At 40.6% G+C, this 23,026-nt stretch overlaps 1 protein-coding gene across 2 annotated transcripts in view; it reads left to right on the forward strand.

Moving 5' to 3' along the window:
* The first annotated feature begins 2,386 nt into the window (after positions 1–2,386).
* Positions 2,387–23,026, forward strand: part of LOC110490016 (cadherin-10) — a 47,487-nt gene continuing 26,847 nt past the window's right edge. The window contains exons 1-2 of one of the 2 annotated variants that reach the window (XM_021563092.3): positions 2,387–2,709; positions 11,234–11,585. In XM_021563092.3, coding sequence (XP_021418767.3) covers positions 11,370–11,585 — 216 coding nt within the window. In that variant the 5' untranslated portion in view covers positions 2,387–2,709; positions 11,234–11,369. Of the gene's footprint in view, positions 2,710–11,233; positions 11,586–17,550; positions 17,692–23,026 lie in introns of those variants that run through there. The other variant, XM_090199931.1, reaches the window with a different exon arrangement.

The raw sequence follows: 23,026 nt of genomic DNA on the forward strand, positions 1-23,026 counted from the left end.
AGTCATGCTGTAAATGGTGTAAACCTGAGTCAGACACACAATTTGGCTGTTTTTCTCTGATTGCACTGTGTTGTTTGGGCTCGATAATAACAACATAAGTAACCTCCCAGGGGTGTAAATAACAAGTAGATTAAAACCAATGATATGCACATATGTACAAAATAGCCTGGTTTTTACCCTGACTTGTTAGTGTAGGACACAGGGGCATGGTGGCACCCACCCATACACCCACACATACACATGTGTGTACACATCCACACGCATACACACGCAGTCATGGTACACACGTACACTATCTCTCTCTCATGGCCGCATAAACAACACAACTACATTGTAAATTATGAAGGATGTGGACTTGGCTTCACATCAGAGAAAGGGTACCTCAGTGCCTGTGCCTGTGTTAATTAGTTTAGCTTGTTTGCTTTTTTATTTATTTATTTGTTGCAGTAAGAATTTGCCTGCGTCTTAAATTCCCCCTATGGGCCTTGGTAAAAAGTAATGCACTATGCAGGGAATAGGGTGCAATTTGGGACTTCAAGTTAATCATCTATTCACACTGATAGTGGGAGATAAAACTTGCGGTGGGATGAGGGTGGCTAGTGGTACAGCTGCTGCTTACCTTAAATTATTCATTGAGATTGCAGACCCTGAGTGGCATACCATGCATTTCAAAGGTACTCCATCACATTGTTTATCAGCTCAGGGTACACGTATGTGTATTGGCATTTGATGCTTTATCACGCTCTCTCTCTCTCACTCTCATTCTCGCTCATTCTCTCTTACTCTCTTTTTCTCTGTACTCAGAATCAAACACCCTTGTGATATATTAACTCTCTCCATTTCCCTCAACTGAATTAAAATGCTATATCACTTTCAAAAGGCAGGGGATTGTGGAAGAGCTATATTGATATGCATCCAAGATGAAGCACATAATGAAAAGACATGACGGAGTGCTGCCTGCCTGGACTAACTGCCTGAGCGCACGCGCTCAATTTCACTGCAGTCCGGTTGGCCAAGTCACCCACCCAGGCAGACGAGAGAGCAATGGAGATGAAGTTGTAGAACCCCCCCCCCCCCCCCTGACAAGTTATGGCCTTTCTCTCCTTCATTCTACTGTCATTGAAAGGATATTAGATAGGGCTGATAGCTTGAGACATCAAACATCACAGAGGAGCTGGACTGATCAGGACAACCTAGGTTAGACTCGGGTGCCTCCTCTCTACAGAGCTGCTTTTCTCCCTGCAGTCATATGGAGTTCATTCTGTGCCTTCCAGGAGTCCTACCGTAAATATACTACAAGCAGCATATCAAACTGGGATAATATTTTAGTTACACCTGTAAAGAATAAGAATATTTGCCACAGCATATTTTTTTCATTATAAATCTGATTATTTCACATAGAAGCTAAAAAGGCTAGCTAACTTGCTATGTTTTTAGCCAAGCTGCTCATTACTAGTAGCAAGGGATGGCAAATCTACCTTGTTTTCACCAAATAAAAATGTAAAAAAATTTAATCTTTGCTATTGTCCCCTTGTGAATGGGAGTGTGACCGGCGAGGATGTCATGTTACCAAAAAGTGTCCGCTACTCCAAAAATCCCACTCACACATGTAGATCAACGGAGTGAAGCTTGATGTCCTCACCTGAGCAGATATCTAATTAGTATAATGAAAAATCCCCATCAAATGCTGTTTGTTAAAGCGAGAGTTTTTTTTTTTTTTTGCATGGGCTGCGTCTCAATCTACCCCATCCGCCGATGACGGCCTTCCACATCTGCGGTGGAATGTTGCAAAAATCTGTCTTCTCACGAAAACCTCTTTAGCATCTGAACCGTTTGGGCTATACACTAATATGACCCCTCCATTGAAAAGTGAGACTGACCAAGTATGTGTTGGTTGTTTTTCTCTAGGATGCCCACAAGCCTCATCTGAAGGCAGTTTAGTTTCTTTCTTATATCACTAAGATATAGGACAGACAGTTCAAAACAAACTTCCTTTTGATAAATGTTTTGTCTATCTGTGTTGCCATATATGAATGTGTGATTCAATAGTGGACCCCCTCGAAAGGCATAAACTTTAACTCCCCCATCCTCAATTCCACTGCTGCTTTAGTCAACTGCTGCTTCTCACTGTGAGTAAGGGCACTCTCTTTTCTCCCTTATCCTTTTCCCCTCTGCTTCCTTTTCATTTCTTTCATTTTTTTTCTCTCCCTTGCCCTCTCTTTCTTCATCGCAAACTTGAGAATGGCAGCCAATCAGAAGCAGAGTCCCCTTTGCCTCAGCCTCCCTGACATCCACAGCGAGAAGTGGTGCAGCGTGAGAGAAAGAGGGTGAGGGAGGGAGTCAGAGAGAGAGAGCGATAGATGGACAAAGAGAAGGAGAGAGGGAAAGAGAAAAAAGAGAGAGAGGCAGGAAGAGAGAGGATAGAAAGAGGGTGGGGGAAGAAGATCAAATGTGAGGCAGGAGGTGGAGCAAGAGAGGGAGGTAGAGGGAGAAGAGCATAGAGAGAGACAGAGGAAGCAGGCAGTAGGCTCACACAAACACTGACACACACACTAGCGCTTGCAGTACTGTTCAGTCTTGGATGTAAGTGCAGCCAAGAGGAGATAGAATAAGTGCCACCGCTAAGCACTGCTACGCGAGGAGTGGGGAGACAGTACCATGACACTCAGAAACACAGATGGACAATACTACTAGCTGTGAATAACAAAGGTAAGGTTCAGTTTTTTTGTTTTCTATTCTCTGTGTTGTAGGATTTTTTATATCAAATCTCTGGTGTTATATCAAATCTCTCATCTCCATCTCTGCAGTCTTAGGAAACTTCAAAATAAAAAGTGCCTGATGAAGGGCAGTAGCTACACGTAGGATTTTAATTTGACAGGAAATGTGAATTATTATTTCGATTATGATTAATGCACATTTTTGTAGGGGTTCATACATGAGTTGATACATTTTTTTGGAACAGAAAATCAAGCCTGAAATTTCAAAGTGAAAATTACAAAGTGGAAATTACTTTAGAAGCATTTTTTAAACCTCAAATACACTACAGGTTTTACATTTCCTATCAAAATCTGTAAATGCATTCAGATACTTTCTTAAACAAAATAGGATGAACAGTGCTCATGAATGCAGAGACTTTTTATGAAAACAAACTAGGACTGGCACAGTGCTCGTACAGTGGAATTACGGATGTTGAAGGGCAGCAGCTACATACAGGTAACTGCCAAAATAAAAGAAACAGCAACATAACGTGTCTTAATAGGGCGTTGGGCCACCACAAGCCACCAGAACAGCTTCAATGCTTCTCGCTTTGGCATAGATTCTAGAAGTTTCTGGAACTCTATTGGAGAGGTATGCGACAACATTCTTCCACAATAATCATTTGGTGTTTTGTTGATGGAAAACACTGTCCAGAATCTCCCATAAGTGTTTAATTGGGTTGAGTTCTGGTGACTGACTGACGTGTGTGTGCGCACATACACACACACACTTTAAACCCCCATGCTCCTTTGAGACACCTATTGAGATCTCTTCTTCTAACCATGGTAGCCAAAACAATGGGCAACTGGGAATTTTTATACATGACCCTAAGCATGATGGGATGTTAATTACTTAATTAACTCTGGAACCACACGTGTGAAAGCACCTACTTCAATATACTTTGAATTATACGTATCCCTCATTTACTCAAGTTTCATTATTTTCGGCAGTTACCTGTAAATTTAGAGACTTCCTAAACAAAATAGGACTAGCATTGCGCTAGCTCATAGGACAGATTTACAGATTCCTCCAGTGTATCACTCTGATGAAATGTTTCATGACCGGCCTCACATGCTTCCAATAAGCTAAATCATATTCAGACTTTTATGTCAGCTACAAGAGTGATTTGTGTGTGTGTGGTAGCAATGGCAAAACCGTACATGTAGTTAAATGTGAACAGGTTTGATGGTGAGGCACTACACTACTGCTCCTATCTCAGCTCAGATGCATGGAAGGGTGAAAGAGTTCATTGTGGGGTTTTGAGCACTGCAATAATAGGGGCAATGAGTATGTTAGGATGTTTATGTTCTATATACCCTACAGCACAGAACTAATCTCTCTGTCCCTCTCTCTCTCTCCATCCCCATGTCTCTATCTTTCTCTCCATCTCTGCATCCCTCTGTCTCTTTCTCTCTCTCATCCTCTCCCTATCTGCTGTTGTGTGCTATGGGGCTTGGTAGAGACTGCCTTATAGTCACACGTGATTTATAAGGGTGCAGTTTGTACTGGGTCATTTGGGTAATGCCATTATTGTTTAACACAAATTAACCACTAACATTTTTATGAATTATTATTGTCCGATATGTACTGGCCTTTCAGCGTTCGAATGAATAATAGCAAAACCCTGTATCCCTCCCACACAGACACTGCATGGTTCTCTCTCTCTCTCTCTCTCCCAAATACTCAACCAAAGCTTTCAACAGGCTCAAATTGAAACATGACAGAGCGAACTCTAAATGATCATGTTGGATATATATAGGAAAATCTGGAAAAAAAATCACATGCTGATCAGAAGGGTTGTCATTGTTATAAAATGCTTGGATCAGGCAACAAAGTTAATTTTGTGTAGTAGGGCTCATCTAAAACACATAATACAAAATATAATCAATGAACTGACATGGACAGCAAAATAAATTGTGAATGAAATTGTAAGCTTTCCGTTCAGTTTTAGTGCATCAAAATCACACCACTAACTCTAAGTGACAATTTATGCAATTGAAAGGATTTTGTCTGTTCATGGCCTCACACATTGTATAGTTCGACCTCCTTTTGGACCAGTTTTCAAGGTACAAAGTGAAGACAGCATTTCAAAACTGCATTTCAAAATTGCAGCAGGTTCTGTAAAGAGTTGTCAAGCCTTGCCAGAGACTGCAGCAGGCAGCCAGGATGCTTGCGATGTTGGAAAGGTCTAGGGCTCCACCAAGTGGACACGTTTTTCAGGTCTGCCGCTTTTTCACAGCTGCATCACCACCCCTACTGTAGTAGCACTTAGGCTCTGTGGTGGTCTGTCAATTGTGTAGTCTGTCAGTGTGCAATCAGTAGCTAAAGCCACTCAGTCTGTCAATCACAAAACAGGCATTTATAGTCCTTGACCCCATTGCACCACAACTGCCTTAATCTCAAGTGCACAGTTTTGTTAAAAGAAGAATTGTTTTTGGCAAATACGTATTCAAACCATCGCTCCGTCTTGTTAAGATAGGTCTATCCACAGGGACATCACATGAACCAAATATAGCCCATGATGGATTTGGTCATATTTTGGTAGAATGTAACATAAATAAGACATTCTCAAACTGTGGGACGTGGACCACTGGTTGTCTGTAAAAGTTTGCTGATTGCAGAGCAAGATTTGTGTGTGCGACTGAAGTTTGATTATTGTAGAAGAGTATGTGGGCATCAGTGGCCTATATATATATATATATATATATATATATATATATATATATATATATATATACAGTCGGGAGAACAAGTATTTGATACACTGCCAATTTTGCAGGTTGTCCTACTTACAAAGCATGTAGAGAGACAGAATCTAAAACAAAAATCCAGAAAATCACATTGTATGATTTTTAAGTAATTAATTTGCATTTTAATGCATGACATAAGTATTTGATACATCAGAAAAGCAGAACTTAATATTTGGTAAAGGAACCTTTGTTTGCAATTACAGAGATCATGCGTTTCCTGTAGTTCTTGACCAGGGTTGCACACACTGCAGCAGGGATTTTGGCCCACTAATCCATACAGACCTTCTCCAGATCCTTCAGGTTTCGGGGCTGTCGCTGGGCAATATGGACTTTCAGCTCCCTCCAAAAATGTTCTATTGGGTTCAGGTCTGGAGACTGGCTAGGCCACTCCAGGACCTTGAGATGCTTCTTACGGAGCCACTCCTTAGTTACCCTGGCTGAGTGTTTTGGGTCGTTGTCATGCTGGAATACCCAGCCACGACCTATCTTCAATGCTCTTACTGAGGGAAGGAGGTTGTTGGCCAAGATCACGCGATACATGGCCCCATCCATCCTCCCCTCAATAAGGTGCAGTCGTCCTATCCCCTTTGCAGAAAAGCATCCCCAAAGAATGATGTTTCCACCTCCATGCCTCACGGTTGGGATGGTGTTCTTGGGGTTGTACTCATCCTTCTTCTTCCTCCAAACACGGCGAGTGGAGTATAGACCAAAAAGCTCTATTTTTGTCTCATCAGACCACATGATCTTCTCCCATTCCTCCGCTGGATCATCCAGATGGTCATTGGCAAACTTCAGACGGGCCTGGACATGCGCTGGCTTGAGCAGGGGGACATTGCGTGCGCTGCAGGATTTTAATCCATGACGGCGTAGTGTGTTACTAATGGTTTTCTTTGAGACTGTGGTCCCAGCTCTCTTCAGGTCATTGACCAGGTCCTGCCGTGTAGTTCTGGGCTGATCCCTCCCCTTCCTCATGATCATTGATGCCCCACAAGGTGAGATCTTGCATGGAGCCCCAGACCGAGGGTGATTGACCGTCATATTGAACTTCTCACTAAGCTGCTTGCCTATTGTCCTGTAGCCCATCCCAGCCTTGTGCAGGTCTACAATTGTATCAATGATGTCCTTCCACAGCTCTCTGGTCTTGGCCATTGTGGAGAGGTTGGAGTCTGTTTGATTGAGTGTGTGGACAGGTGTCTTTTATACAGGTAACGAGTTCAAACAGGTGCAGTTAATACAGGTATTGAGTGGAGAACAGGAGGGCTTCTTAAAGAAAAACTAACAGGTCTGTGGGAGCCGGAATTCTTACTGGTTGGTAGGTGATCAAAAACTTATGTCATGCAATAAAATGCAAATTAATTACTTAAAAATCATACAATGTGATTTTCTGGATTTTTGTTTTAGATTCCGTCTCTCACAGTTGAAGTGTACCTATGATAAAAATTATAGACCTCTACATGCTTTGTAAGTAGGAAAACCTGCAAAATCGGCAGTGTATCAAATACTTGTTTGCCCCACTGTGTGTGTGTATATATATATATATATATATATATATATATATATATATTTATATATATATACATACACTCCATTATAAGGGATGCTTAGGGAGCAATCTGCAGTGTATTGCTAAATAGAATGGTCTTAGCTGGTCTCAGGGTGGTTATTTATTCCATATTAAGGCTGCTGTTGCAGATAGGTTTTGAATCTCAAGAGAAATGCACCCAGAATACTTCTACAGTATAAAGGGCGAGAGCAATTCCACTGACCGTTTCTGTTAGGAGTCTAAACACTCCCAACTTATTCAACACTGTGTGTGTTCTTAAAAGTCATATTCAAAGGACAGATAAATGGTTGATAACCATATAAGCCTTCATAGAAATAGTGTTTATTCCACTAGCTTTTGCCAGAATGGACAACCATAAATTGCCAAACGCTCTATTTAAAGACTTAAATTTTAAGAGCATATTTAATGATTTGTTGTTTCATGCATCTCTGTCTGTTTGCATGCCAAGCCTATCAAGCTTCCTACCACCTAATATAATCATAAACAACATTTTTAATATACTGTAGGCATTTAATTGACTAATCAAACCAAGATGATTCAGTGAGAGGAGTTATAGCATCTGGTCAAGAAATCGAGTCAGTACGCTCTGCTCAGGGTGTGGAGGAATTTTAAAAAGACACACTGGCCTAATGCTTAATAGACATGGTGCATCAAAGATTAATATCCAGAATGCTATTAAAACTCAAGGACAGCCTTGAATGATAATTAGAAAATGCAATCACAGGAATCAGACCAAATTAATTGCCAGCCAATGTTTCCCGATTTCCGGGGTTCTGCGCCTGCCATGCCGCCTGTCATACTCATGGCAAAGCCTGGACACGTAGTGAAGTGATAACAGCACATCATCATCAGCTTATGGCTTACTGGCACCCCACGACTTCCCCCAATCAGCGTGGCTTCATTCTGTATCTTCTATCTGTTGGTAGGGACAGCGACACCTACAGTTGATATCACATTTTCTTGGTTCATCCAGTACATGTTGTTAAGCTTACTGTATGTTTTGTGAAAATCATTACTTTGTCCTCACGTAGTGCACATTTTTATTAAATTAGTGATTGTTCTTGTACTTTAACAAGGTTAAACATCTGGGAAACTGCTAGACCGAGGTCTGGCAGACTGAAAATGAACTTTAATGGTTTAGTTACACTTTATGTTTTGAAGGCTTGACCTTGGATGACAGCTGAGACCATACCAGTATTCCCAATCACAACTGTCTCTCTCTGTCGCTGTCCTAACCTTTTAACATTTGGATATAAGTCATAACCTGCATGTTTGAGAGTCACGGTTTGATTCAGTGTAGGCATTAGCCTTAATGACATGAATTACATTCCACAGTGCTCTTTAAGACTGATGGAATGAATAATGTTTTATTTTGAGATCTCATTAGCTGAATTATTTGATTTGCATTCATGGGATAACATGCATTTACATGTGGCGGTGCTTCAATTTCATCAATGGAACCTTACTAATTTGGCTACAAACAAGGTCCTTTGTTTTTTCATTTTTTTTATTGATTGTTGAACAAAAGCAGAGAAATGATCTAATATGGTCCTTGCTTGTTCAAGGCCCCTCGTGAGTTACACAATGAATGCTTGTCAGGATGGCGCTGGTACTATGGCCTTTCCACCAGCTTCACACTAAATGGTCTCTTTTTATAAAAGGAGGACAAGATTTATTAGGATTAACTTTCCAAAGTCCATAAATTATGCATGCATCCGCAAATTACCTATCAAGGCTGGCCCTGGTGGGGATTCTGCTTCATCTAGGCACTACAGACTGGTTAGCTGATAACGTCACAAAGACGATGTGTGCGCTTCGAGGGGGCAGAGGTCTGTATTTTTCATGATTCTGGGTGGCCAGACAGCTAACAACAATGACAAGAAGCTGCCATGTGGGGATTTGCAGGTGGCTCATTGTCTCTTGTTATGATACCATGTCTTTCTTGTTTTGAGGTGTTTTGACTCTTGTCACGTCTATGATTATACAGTATGGCTAAAATTAACAATGTGCTTGAAAGAGAACAAGTGCTCATTGTGCAAATGTATTTATTATTTCAATAAAGATTTGGAGAGGAAATATAGTTTACATGTTGTCAACAATCCTTTGATTCTAAGCCAACCCAGCCTCTTTGCTACATGGTTGCACACTCATCGGTTTTGTTGCTAAACAACCCACTGTCTACATAGCGCGTGCCATGGAGTCAATAATACAATGGCTACCTTTAGAAGCCAAGGTTTGGCTGCCAGCAAGCCCAGTAGATATAGCTTTGTCAGTGGTCAGTCACCATGTATCAATTAACACGAAGATGGCTAGCTTAAGTTGAACTTGAACCAGGCTAGGAAAACTGTGGTTGAGTTAGCTAGCTAGCTAGCTAAGTATCTAGCAAGCTAGCTAACTTCCTTCAATTTCATTCTAGCCTGGCGGTTTTATAATTCACTTTGTCAATACCTATTGTTTCATTTCACAACTGGCTAGCAAAATAAAACTAATGATGAAAACAGAAAATAGCTGTTACTAAACTGTATTACTTACTACTACTCTATTACTAATCAAATCTGCAAAAACAATCGATCAATGTATTACATTTTAATGTTTTATTGTAAGGGAAATTAAAATAGGCTAGGCAACGTGTTGCAGTAGGCCTTTGTAGAATAATACAAAACATATCCTTGACTGTAACCAAAAACAAATTACTCTTGTAATTCATCCTTTACAATTGTTTATGCACTATTTACCAAGCATTGGTACTTATGTTTATATCAGGAATCAAGGTAAGACCCAAGTGCAGACTTTGTGAAAAAGGGAGACTGTGGAAAAAATAGGAACAGAGACAATTGCTGGTTGACTTGAACAAAAAAGACGAACTGGCCCAGACATACAGAAAACACAGGTATAAATACCCAGAGGATAAGTGGGGAAGATGGGCGACACCTGGAGGAGGTGGAGACAAGCACAGGACAGGTGGAACAGATCAGGGCGTCACAGTTTATGGCAAATAATTTGACCTGCACGCCTTGCGGGTAAATATTATTCTGGACTGCATTATTTACCGGACTGTATTACTCTAGTACCAATCAAATCTACAAATCAAATTGATCAAATCTGCTACAAGTTTGGCTACCAGCAAGTTTAAGCTAGTTTAAGCTAATCCTAGGTAAAATGTATGACTCTTTGAGATGCCGATTGGAGCTATAATTCCTTTACTAAAAGCTCTATTCAATCTGTATCGCTGAAGCATTACAGATTACACTATAGACATTTAAAGGTAATTTCTGATTGGGCCAACATATGCAGTGTTTACCTTGAAAGCAGTCTGTGCCAATGCGGGAGCATTGCCTTTAGCTGAACTTAAATTTCGTAATGCTGGACAAATGCAAAATGGATTTTATATAGCCCAAGATAATTAATGAATGCATTTAAGGAAGTTTCTAATTCCATATAATTCATAATTGTCCCCCACGATGAAATTGGGCAGGGAACTGAGGATCTGTCTCCATCTGTCTGACCGTTCGTACATTAGTCACACGCAATATTTCAGATGGCACCGGCCCGATTTTGACGAAGTTTGGGTGAATGCTCATCATTGCTATAGAGATCTGGCATTTACAAAATTACACTGATTGGGCCAAGGCAGGAGCTATAGTAATTAACAAAAATGTGTTAGTCACACGCAATCTCAAGTGACCCAAGGGTTGGGGGGGGTGACATGTTTATGTTGCTTGTTTTTTTTCTCTAGGAAGATTAAGCAGTAGCAATGTACAACACTGGCAACACTAAAGAGCGTTGAAACCAATTATCTCTTGATACAGATAAAATATCTTAATATGAGCCAGTTTGCTAGAGCAGGAAAATTATCCTGCAACAACTAATGTGAATTATTATTGGGATTATAATAATTAATGTACATGTTTGGAAGTCTGTCATTTCAAATTGGAAATTACAAACTTCAGAAGTCTTGATAAAACCTCAAATGCACTACACATGTTTTATTTCATGCAAAAGTTATCCTGCAATGGGTGATCAAATTAAGATCCTACATCTGTATTAGACACAATCAGACAATATGACCATTGGGGGGATATTGAAACCCAATATGACTGCCTCAAGTCAATATCCTGCTTGTGTTATCTCTCTAATTTATCCATGTTCTTCTTCTTCACAGGGATCAATAAGGGATCAAAGGGAAGAAGACTACAATGCCTGATTTGGTTACATTTCATTCCAGCGTGCATCCTACCAGAAGCCCATTACCATAACTCATTAGTCATACATAACTATTTCCCGTGTGATTGGATACCATGATAACCAATCACTTCCTGGGTCTACTGATGCTCTCCATCCTGCAGCCAATCAATGCCCTGCCTGTGGCACCTGGAAATACTGTGAATCTCTTGGGAACATCGCAAGAGAAGGATGATGGAAGGATACTCCAGCGCTCCAAACGAGGATGGATGTGGAATCAATTCTTTCTTCTGGAGGAGTACACAGGGAATGACAACCAGTATGTTGGCAAGGTAAGGGTTTCGTGCACCATTTTTATGGGACATTCTTTGTATGCTGCCTTGAGGTGGTCGATTATGTCAAAGTGCACTCAATCAAAAGGACTGTTCCTGTTGTACTTGACATAACTTTCAATAGTTTCAGAAAATGTATCCATAAATAGAGAGGAGTGCACCAAATGAGAACTCCCTTAATGTAAGTACTAGCTTGTTAGGCCAATGATCATAGGTGAAGGGAATGGGCATCTATATCCAAGCAACAGGCAACTAATTCCAGCCATCTTCCCTCATTCACAGAACAATTCAAAAACAACAAAGTTGGATATAAATGAGTAAACAAATTAGGAATCGTCACTCAAATTAGCGATTTAACATGACACATGGAGGAGGAATAGATGTTCCATATTCGACAGACAACTTAACCAAATCAAGTCATGAGGCAGACATAACGGCTAAACAAAATAACTGACCCAGTCCCTCACATCGCCAAGGGCCTAAGAGCCTCCACTGTCATGAAGACACAGCTCTTCAACTGACAGAGGCTTGTGTTAGCCAGTCAGGGACCAGATAAGAACGCATAAAAGTGGAAATATTTCTCAGAGCTATAACCCCCCACTTTAGATCAAAGGAGTGACGTGTCAAGCCACCAGTGTTAGTGCTAACACAGAGACAGCTAGTCGCAGTGTTAGAGACAACGTTACAGTTATCATCCTGAGGGAGGGGAACGAGGTGACTGTCGACAGCCAATTTTCTCAGAGGAAGCTGGCTTTCATCACCTGCCTCATCCTCAGGAGTAAACAAGTGTCACGGTACAGGGTGGAGTATGAGGATATGACTACCAGTTTGGCAGATAGCATCATCCTGACGGGTTGGAGACAGGGGAACAACAAGAAGACAAAGATGGAGAGAAGAGGGAAGAAGGGAAAGTGGGTAATGGAGAGAAAAATAATGAATCAATCAAGTCAGGCCAATGAAATTTCACTTCACATAATTTTGTCTTTCTTCCTGACTCTGATGATCTTTGGCTGGCACACTGGCAAGTTTCTTTGCATGACAACAATCACATGTGCTGGCTCTTGACTCACTCAGTGTCCAAAATCATTCACAATTAAACTGTCAGAATGACATGAGGTCTCAATGAATAAAGTTGGTGAAAAAACAAAGCCCACATGCTGGCTTTACTGGGGAAGTGAATAGTGATCACGACCTCTAATTCCATCAGCTTCACTCTGGAGTTGGATTCTGTGATGAAAATGTGGTGAAAAGCCAGGGCCAATAGACAGGCACTTAAAGGCCCAGGACCAAGCCATATTTCAGTGCACTGTGGGAGGATTTATTTATTTCACATCCAATCAAGTCCCCCATCCATCCACCAACCCTCTCCCTAAACCCACATACAACTACAGTATCTTCCTCCTCTCCACTGGTGTAGCGGAAACCCCCTCAGCCCCCTACAAGGAGGGGGGTCCCACCAACACTGTCTAAATTGTAATATAATTTTGTATAAAATAACTTTGACAGTAACCCTCCTTTTAAATGTCCATATGTAGCAAGCAAACTGTTTGTTTTGTCCAATATACATGGGTACAATATAGTTTAATGCATCCAATTAGCCAATTTCTCAGCTGCGCCAACGGCAGACCGCCTTAGCCTCCTCACATAATTGGCTATCAAGTTTAAAAAAAAAGTTCTGTGAATAAGGTCGGAGAGTGAGTTCATTGTTAAAACCTCTCTGGGAAAGGCGGGACAGTCGCGTCCCACTTGACCAATTGCCAGGGAAAATGCATTAAATCACACATGTAAGATACCAAATTAAAGCTACACTTGTTGTGAATCCAGCCAACATGTCAGATTTCAAAAAGGTTTTTCTGCGAAAGCATAAGATGCTATTATCTGATGATAGCACAACAGTAAACAAAGAGAGCATAGCACATTTCAACCCTGCAGGCACCACACTAAACACAGAAATAAAATATAAATCATGCCTTACCTTTGAAGAGCTTCTTTTGTTGGCACTCCAATATGTCCCATAAACATCACAAATGATCCTTTTTTTCGATTAATTCTGTCGATATACAGTGCCTTGCGAAACTATTCGGCCCCCTTGAACTTTGCGACCTTTTGCCACATTTCAGGCTTCAAACATAAAGATATAAAACTGTATTTGTTTGTGAAGAATCAATAACAAGTGGGACACAATCATGAAGTGGAACGACATTTATTGGATATTTCAAAAAAATGTAACAAATCAAAAACTGAAAAATTATTCAGCCCCCTTAAGTTAATACTTTGTAGCGCCACCTTTTGCTGCGATTACAGCTGTAAGTCGCTTGGGGTATGTCTCTATCAGTTTTGCACATCGAGAGACTGAATTTTTTTCCCATTCCTCCTTGCAAAACAGCTCGAGCTCAGTGAGGTTGGATGGAGAGCATTTGTGAACAGCAGTTTTCAGTTCTTTCCACAGATTCTCGATTGGATTCAGGTCTGGACTTTGACTTGGCCATTCTAACACTTGGATATGTTTATTTTTGAACCATTCCATTGTAGATTTTGCTTCATGTTTTGGATCATTGTCTTGTTGGAAGACAAATCTCCGTCCCAGTCTCAGGTCTTTTGCAGACTCCATCAGGTTTTCTTCCAGAATGGTCCTGTATTTGGCTCCATCCATCTTCCCATCAATTTTAACCATCTTGCCTGTCCCTGCTGAAGAAAAGCAGGCCCAAACCATGATGCTGCCATCACCATGTTTGACAGTGGGGATGGTGTGTTCAGGGTGATGAGCTGTGTTGCTTTTACGCCAAACATAACGTTTTGCATTGTTGCCAAAAAGTTCAATTTTGGTTTCATCTGACCAGAGCACCTTCTTCCACATGTTTGGTGTTTCTCCCAGGTGGCTTGTGGCAAACTTTAAACAACACTTTTTATGGATATCTTTAAGAAATGGCTTTCTTCTTGCCACTCTTCCATAAAGGCCAGATTTGTGCAATATACGACTGATTGTTGTCCTATGGACAGAGTCTCCCACTTCAGCTGTAGATCTCTGCAGTTCATCCAGAGTGATCATGGGCCTCTTGGCTGCATCTCTGATCAGTCTTCTCCTTGTATGAGCTGAAAGTTTAGAGGGACGGCCAGGTCTTGGTAGATTTGCAGTGGTCTGATACTACTTCCATTTCAATATTATCGCTTGCACAGTGCTCCTTTGAATGTTTAAAGCTTGGGAAATCTTTTTGTATCCAAATACGGCTTTAAACTTCTTCACAACAGTATCTCGGACCTGCCTGGTGTGTTCCTTGTTCTTCATGATGCTCTCTGCGCTTTTAACGGACCTCTGAGACTATCACAGTGCAGGTGCATTCATACGGAGACTTGATTACACACAGGATGATTGTATTTTTCATCATTAGTCATTTAGGTCAACATTGGATCATTCAGAGATCCTCACTGAACTTCTGGAGAGAGTTTGCTGCACTGAAAGTAAAGGGGTTGAAAAATTTTGCACGCCCAATTTTTCAGTTTTTGATTTGTTAAAAAAGTTTGAAATATCCAATAAATGTCGTTCCACTTCATGATTGTGTCCCACTTGTTGTTGATTCTTCACAAAAAAATACAGTTTTATATCTTTATGTTTGAAGCCTGAAATGTGGCAAAAGGTCGCAAAGTTCAAGGGGGCCGAATACTTTCGCAAGGCACTGTATATCCAAAATGTCAATTTATTTGGGGCGTTTGATCCAGAAAAAAACAGCTTCCAATTTGCGCAACGTCACTACAAAATATCTCAAAAGTTACCTGTAAACTTTGCCAAAACATTTCAAATTACTTTTGTAATACAACGTTAGGTATTTTTAAACGTTATTAATCGATCAAATTGTAGACGGGACAATCTGTGTTCAATACAGGAAGACAACAAACTCACGCTACTTTTCTAGTCATGCGCCTTCTCAAAATATACACTTCCAATGACACAAATTCAAGATGGCAGTACTTCTTCATTACACAAAGGAATAACCTCAACCAATTTCGAAAGACTGGTGACATCCAGTGGAAGCGGTAGGTACTGCAAACAAGTGCCTTAGAAATCTGGTTTCCCACGGAATAATCATTGAATAGACAGTGACCTCAATAAAAAAAAAATCTGAATGCGGTTTTGCCTGCTACATAAGTTCTGTTATACTCACAGACATGATTCAAACAGTTTTAGAAACTTCAGAGTGTTTTCTATCCAAATCTACTACTAATATGCATATCTTATATTCTTGGCATGAGTAGCAGGAAGTTGAAATTGGGCACGCTATTTATCCAAAAGGGAAAATGCTGCCCCCTATCCCAAAGAGATTTTAAAGATGGACAAACAAAAGGCAAGACCAAGTGGTGCATGAAAATGCAGCAAAAATACTTTATCTGATCAAGCTAGTGCCAATTACAGAAGATATCCAAATCAGCAAATCTACCACCTCGTCCTCGACTGTCAAAACACCATTGCAGGTAGAAGCTAGTAGGCCTACTTATGTAGCAGCTACCACTAGCAACCTCCCATTCCTGACAGAGACATCACTGCCCGGGACTGGCAATGACAGTGGCCTTGCTCCTCTTCTTCTTACTCCCCTCAAGAATAGTGACAGTTCCAGTGAGAGTGTCAGCCCACTTTCTCCTGCTCCTTCTCTCCCAGAAAACTAAGACCCAGCGGCACTCATGAGAGCGACCCCACTTCTGTGAACACTGGTAAGCCTATGAGTAATTAGACGGAAAAACCTGTGGAGTCTGAGTTCCAATGTGTAATATAAATAGGCTACCAGCTAAATACTGTATATAGCTATAGATAGGCTAGTAAGTTAGACTGCATTGTCTCCATAATGAAGAGACACCAGTGTTCCTCTCAGTTGAGTTTGTCTAATCAAAATAATAAAACAAAATAAAATCTTTAAATGTGGGAAGATAAATAATGATGTTATTGTTTCGGTTTGTTGAGAACTCGTTTCTTCAGCTGTCATTGTACTATTGTGATTTACCAGAACAATATTGGTACATTTTAGGAGCAGGTTTACCGACACACTGGATCAATCTGGTATCTTATCATGGTGTAGACAGTCTCAATACACATCTCAGACGTTTAGGGCTCATCATAGATGTACATCATATAAAATATTGTGCTGTAGTGATTTAAACTGTTCATGATGCTGAAATGGCTTCTCTTTTAGGTGAACTTTACAGTTTGAATGTCCCAGGGTAGTGCTAATCTATGATCAGTTATTAATGATTACATGAACATGGATGCCCTGATCCTAAATCAGCACTCCTACTCTGCAAAACTTAATGAAAATTGGTCCAGGTGTGTATTTGTCAGAAAACTCCACTGCATGTGCCTCTTGGAGTTGTTCATTCACTATCACCTGATCTTCAGCGAGCTATTTCAGACTGCCACTAGCAGACTGCCAATGAGTGAGAGTATTTAACCTCTCTAGGGTAGGGGGCAGCATTCGGGATTTTGGATGAAAAGCATGCCCAGATTTAACGGCCTGCTACTCGGGCCAAGAAGATATGATATGCATATAACTGGTAAACTGTTAAAATAGAGTCTGTGAGTATAACAGAACGGATTTAGCAGGTGAAAACCTGAGAAAAATCCATTCAGGAAGTAGTTTTTGTTTTGGTTTTGTAGTTTTCAATGCCATTACAGTATCCATTGACTTAGGACTCCATTTGTAGTTCCTATGCCTTCCACTAGATGTCAGCAGTCTTTAGAAATCGTTTCAGGCTTGTATTCTTATAAATGAGGGAGTAAGACCAGTCTAAATGAGTGGACCCTAACGTGTCGCAGAGCTTTTTCAGGCGCATGTGCATTTCTTGTTTACCTTTTATATTGACAACGTTATTGTCCGGTTGAAATATTATAGATCATTTAGGCTAAAAACAACCTAAGGATTGAATACAAACATCGTTTGACATGTTTCTATGAACTTTACAGATACAATTTGGATTTTTTGTCTGATTGTTTTGACTGAGTTTGAGCCTGTGGATTACTGAAGAAAACGTTTTTGGATATAAAGAGAATTCATCGAACAAAAGGAACATTTATTGAGTAAATTATTGTCTTCTGATTGCCACCATATGAAGATCATCAAAGGTAAGGGATTAATGTTATCTCTATTTCTGAGTTTTGTAACGCTTCTGCTTGGCTGGTTATTGTTTTTAATAATTTGTCAACTGGGCTATTATCTGGGCTAGGTATGTTCTGGGCTAGGTATGTTCTGGGCTAGGTATGCTTTCGCCGTAAAACATTTTGTAAATATGACACTGTGGTTGGTTTAACAAGAAGTTCATTTATAAACCTATGTAAAATATTTGTTGTTTTCTGAATTTTTATAATTAGCATTTCTGTAATTGAATATGGTGCTCTGCAACCTCACTGGATGTTGGCCAGATGGGACGCTAGCGTCCCACGTACCCTAGAGAGGTTATTAACAAGCCAAGCCCTCGTCAAGGGAGGCCTACTTTTTCAGTATGAAGTGTGAACACTTGCAATGTAATCAGACAGCTTTTGTGTCTGGAGTTTATTTCTGTAGGGGTGCAGTGGCCCACATCACTTTCAGTTCCATCCAAGCTATGCATGTGAAGAAAACCCCTTTAACCTTGTGGTAGTGTGTGATGCTTTGTGTCTGTAATCAAATGCTGCCGGTCTTCAGTTCCCACTACAGATTCTTCCTGAATCCAGTTTCTACTCTTCCTAGTAAAAAATGAAGAATCTGAAATAACACAACTGAATGTGTATAATCCCCGAGTACAACAACTTGAGTTTATGTCCAAGATTATACACTAAACAAAAATATAAACGCAACATGCAACAATTTCAAAGATTTTACTGAGTTCCAGTTCCTATCGGTAAATCAGTCAACTGAAATACATTCATTAGGCCATAATCTATGGATTTCACATGACTGGGAATACAGATATGCATTTGTTGGTCACAGACCTTAAAATAAACAATAGGGACGTGGACCAGAAAACCAGTCCGTATCTGGTGTGACCACCATTTACCTCATGCAACTTGACCTCTCCTTCGCATAGAGTTGATCAGGCTGTTGATTGTGACCTGTGGTATGTTGTCCAACTCCTCTTCAATGGATGTGCGAAGTTGCTGGATTTTGCCGGGAACTGGAACACGCTGTCGTACAGGTCGGTCAAGAGCATTCCAAACATGCTCAATGGGTGACATGTCTAGTGAGTATGCAGCCTATGAACGAACTGAGACATTTTCAGCGTCCAGGAATTGTGTACAGATCCTTGCGACATGGGGCTGTGCATGCTAAAACATGAGGTGAAAGCTGCGGATGAATAACACGACAATGGGCATCAGGATCTTGACACGGTATCTCTGTGCATTCAAATTGCCATCGATAAAATGCAATTGTGTTTATTGTCTGTAGCTTATGCCTGCCCATACCATAACCCCACTGCCACCATGGGCACTTGTTTACAACGCTGACATCAGCAAACCAATCACACGACGGTACAGTTGAAACCGGGATTCATACTTGAAGAGAACACTTATCCAGTGTGTCAGTGGCTATCGAAGATGATCATTTACCCACTGAAGTCGGTTACAATGCCGAACTGCAATCAGGTGAAGACCCTTGTGAGTACGACGAGCACACAGATGAGCTTCCCTGAGATGGTTTCGTACAGTTTGTTTAGGAATTCTACGGTTGTGCAAACCCACGGTTTCATCAGCTGTCTGGGTGGCTTGTCTCAGACCATCCCACAAGGGAAGAAGCTGGATGTGGAGGTCCTGGGCTGGCGTGGTTGCACGTGTTCTGAGGTTGTGAGGCCGGTTGGACAAACTGCTAAATTCTCTAAAACAATGTTAGAGGTGGCTTACGGTAGAAAAATCAACATTCAATTCTCTTGTGGATATTCCTGCAGTCAGCATGACAATTGTACACTCCCTTAAAACTTGAGACATCTGTGTCATTGTGTTGTGTTACAAAACTGCACATTTTAGAGTGACATTTTATTGTCCCTGGCACAAGGTGTACCTGTGTAAAGATCATGCGGTTTAATCAGTTTCTTGATATGCCACACCTGTCATGTGGATGGATTATCTTGGCAAATGAGAAATGCTCACTAACAGGTAAGCAATTTTGAGCATAACATTTGAAAGAAATTAACTTTGTGTGTATGGGACATTTCTGGGATCTTTTATTTCAGCTCATGAAAAATGCTTTTATTTCAGCTCATGCGTTTATATTTTTGTTCAGCATAGATTAATGACTAAGGGCTTTCCAGCACTCCAGCTGGAGTGGAAAATATTTGGGGTATCTCAGATTGTTCTGGCAATTCTGACATTGTAACTTCATTGAGAGAAAGGATGTTTAATATGTTTTTATATTTGTATCACAAACCTTTTTTTAATGAAAAACATGATAAAATGTGCCTTTTTTACTTATACATGCCTCCTTAACTTTTAAGAAGGCCCACATATTAATTTAAATGCATTCCAGGTGACTACCTCATAAAGCTGGTTTAGAGAATGCCAAGCGTGTGCAAAGTTGTCATCAAGGCAAAGGGTGGCTACACTGAAGAATCTCAAATATAACATGTATTTTGATTTGCTTCATACTTTTTTGGTTACTACATGATTCCATGTGTTATTTCATAGTTTTCATGTCATCACTATTATTCTCCAATGTAGAACATAGTACAAATAAAGAAAAACCCAAACTTTTGACTGGAACTGTATGTTGAGGTGGATGATGTTTGGATGAGTAAACAATCCATGGAAAAATAGTGCATTGGAATGTTGTCCTTTCTAATATAAGCAAGTGACTGTATTATGAACCTGTTTATTATCAATACTTACAGTATTTATTATCACAGATGTTCAAAGCAACATTAGTGGAGAGAGAAAGGGAGAGAGAGAGAGAGAGAGAGAGAGAGAGAGAGAGAGAGAGAGAGAGAGCATAATTATTCTGTATCCTTTCGGGGCTCTTTTTTCCTATCTCCCCTCTGCAGCACTAAGCAATGCTCACTACAGACCTGACAAGAATTGCCAATGATTTTGCTACTTTACTGGCTATTCCTCTGTGCTTGTGCAAGGGGATTTAAGTCATCAACATGCTCCTCTGTCAAAGGCTCATTTTGTGCAACAAGAACTTTAGAAAAGAGAACCACCAAGCCTTACTTATAATACTGTATGTTACCTTGTTACTTGTGCTCACCTTGAATCCTAAAGAATGCATTGCTATTGAATTATAACTATTCTATGTTGGTACCAAACTCATTAATCAATAATCATTTCTGAAGGACAATATCATAGAAACTACAGTCTTTCTATATACAAATCAAATCAAATTGTATTTGTCACATACACATGGTTAGCAGATGTTAATGCGAGTGTAGCAAAATGCTTGTGCTTCAAGTTCCGACAATGCAGTAATAACCAACGAGTAATCTAACCTAACAATTCCACAACTACTACCTTATACACACAAGTGTAAAGGTATAAAGAATATGTACATAAAGATATATGAATGAGTGATGGTACAAAACGGCATAGCCAAGATGCAGTAAAATGGTATAGAGTACAGTATATACATATGAGATGAGTAAAGTAGGGTATGTAAAAATTATATTAAGTGGCATTGTTTAAAGTGGCTAGTGATACATTTTTATATCAAATCCCATCAATTTCCATTATTAAAGTGGCTGGAGGCCCGTCAGGAAGTCCAGTACCCAGTTGCACAGGGCGGGATCGAGACCCAGGGTCTCGAGCTTGATGACGAGATTGGAGGGTACTATGGTGTTACATGCTGAGTTGTAGTCGATAAACAGCATTCTTACATAGGTATTCCTCTTGTCCAGATGGGTAGGGCAGTGTGCAGAGTTGTTGCGATTGCATCGTCTGTGGACCTATTGGGGCGGTAAGCAAATTGAAGTGGGTCTAGGGTGTCAGGCAGGGTGGAGGTGATAAGGTCCTTGACTAGTATCTCAAAGCACTTCATGATAACAGAAGTGAGTGCTACGGGGCGGTAGTCGTTTAGCTCATTTACCTTAGCTTTCTTGGGAACAGGAACAATGGTGGCCCTCTCGAAGCATGTGGGAACAGCAGACTGGGATAAGGATTGATTGAATATGTCCGTAAACACACCAGCCAGCTGGTCTGCGCATGCTTTGAGGATGCGGTTGGAGATGCCGTCTGGGCCTGCAGCTTTGCGAGGGTTAACACGTTTAAATGTTTTACTCACGTTGGCTGCAGTGAAGGAGAGTCCGCAGGTTTTGGTAGCAGGCCGTGTCAGTGGCACTGTATTTAGTCTGTCTGGGAGCAAGACATCCTGGTAGGCGAAGGGCTGCTTTTCTTTTTGTAGTTCGTGATTGACTGTAGACCCTGCCACATACCTCTTGAGTCTGAGCCGTTGGATTGCAACTCTACTTTGTCTCTATACTGTCGCTTAGCTTGTTTGACTGCCATGCTTTCATTTTTTGCGCGAATGCTGCCATCAATCCACAGTTTCTGGTTTAGGAATGATTTAATCGTTGCTGTGGGTATAACATCGTCAATGTACTTTCTAATGAACTCGCTCACCGAATCAGCGTATTCGTCAATGTTGTTGTTGGACGCAACATGCGGGGCATTAGGCATTAGGTCATAAGTAGTACATATCATATAGCAAGTCATATACGTTTATGTTACTTATTTTACTCATGGATCGAATCTATACCACTACATGAATTCATAATACTGCATGAATCACTGCATGAATTGACACCATACTGTTTCATGAATGGATTGTGTAATACTGCATGAATCACCTCTATATTACCTACAAATACTGCATGAATCGACTCCGTACTGATGCATGAATTGACTCAATAATACTGCATGAATCCATACAGCACAGGGGTCTCAACTAACCTGTACCCTCAACTAACCTGTACCCATTGACTTGGTACCGGTACCCCCTGTATATTGCTTCATTATTGTTATTTTATTGTGTTACTTTATTTTCTTAAAACTGCATTGTTGGTTTAAGACCTTGTAAGTAAGCATTTCGGCGCATGTGACAAATACAATTTTATTTGATTATATTGTTTACCCCATACTAGTGTGCCAGCATGCCAAAAATCCATACGGCTTGTGAAGTTGTCCATAAGCGGACCTCCAATAATTACCTTTTAGTGTTTACCGTTGGAGCGTGTTGTGTATTTTCTGCCTTTTTTAATTCAATAATTGCAAGCCAATGTACAGTACATCCCTTAGGCCTGTGTTGTCTGAGGATTGTCAAACTCCAATTAGCTGGCAGACCTGACAGTATGGCTCCACAGTATGGAGTTCCCTCTTCACCTCCCTTTGATGGTCTCCTCTTTGTTTTCTTCCTGTCAGTTATCTCTTTATGGGATTAACGACTGAGTCTGAAAAGCATAGGCTATGTCCCAAATGGTACCCTATTCCCTCTATAGTGCAG

This window comes from Oncorhynchus mykiss, chromosome 15, assembly GCF_057628025.1.
Source record: "Oncorhynchus mykiss isolate SJ-2025 chromosome 15, ASM5762802v1, whole genome shotgun sequence".
In the NCBI taxonomy this organism is placed as follows: domain Eukaryota; kingdom Metazoa; phylum Chordata; class Actinopteri; order Salmoniformes; family Salmonidae; genus Oncorhynchus; species Oncorhynchus mykiss.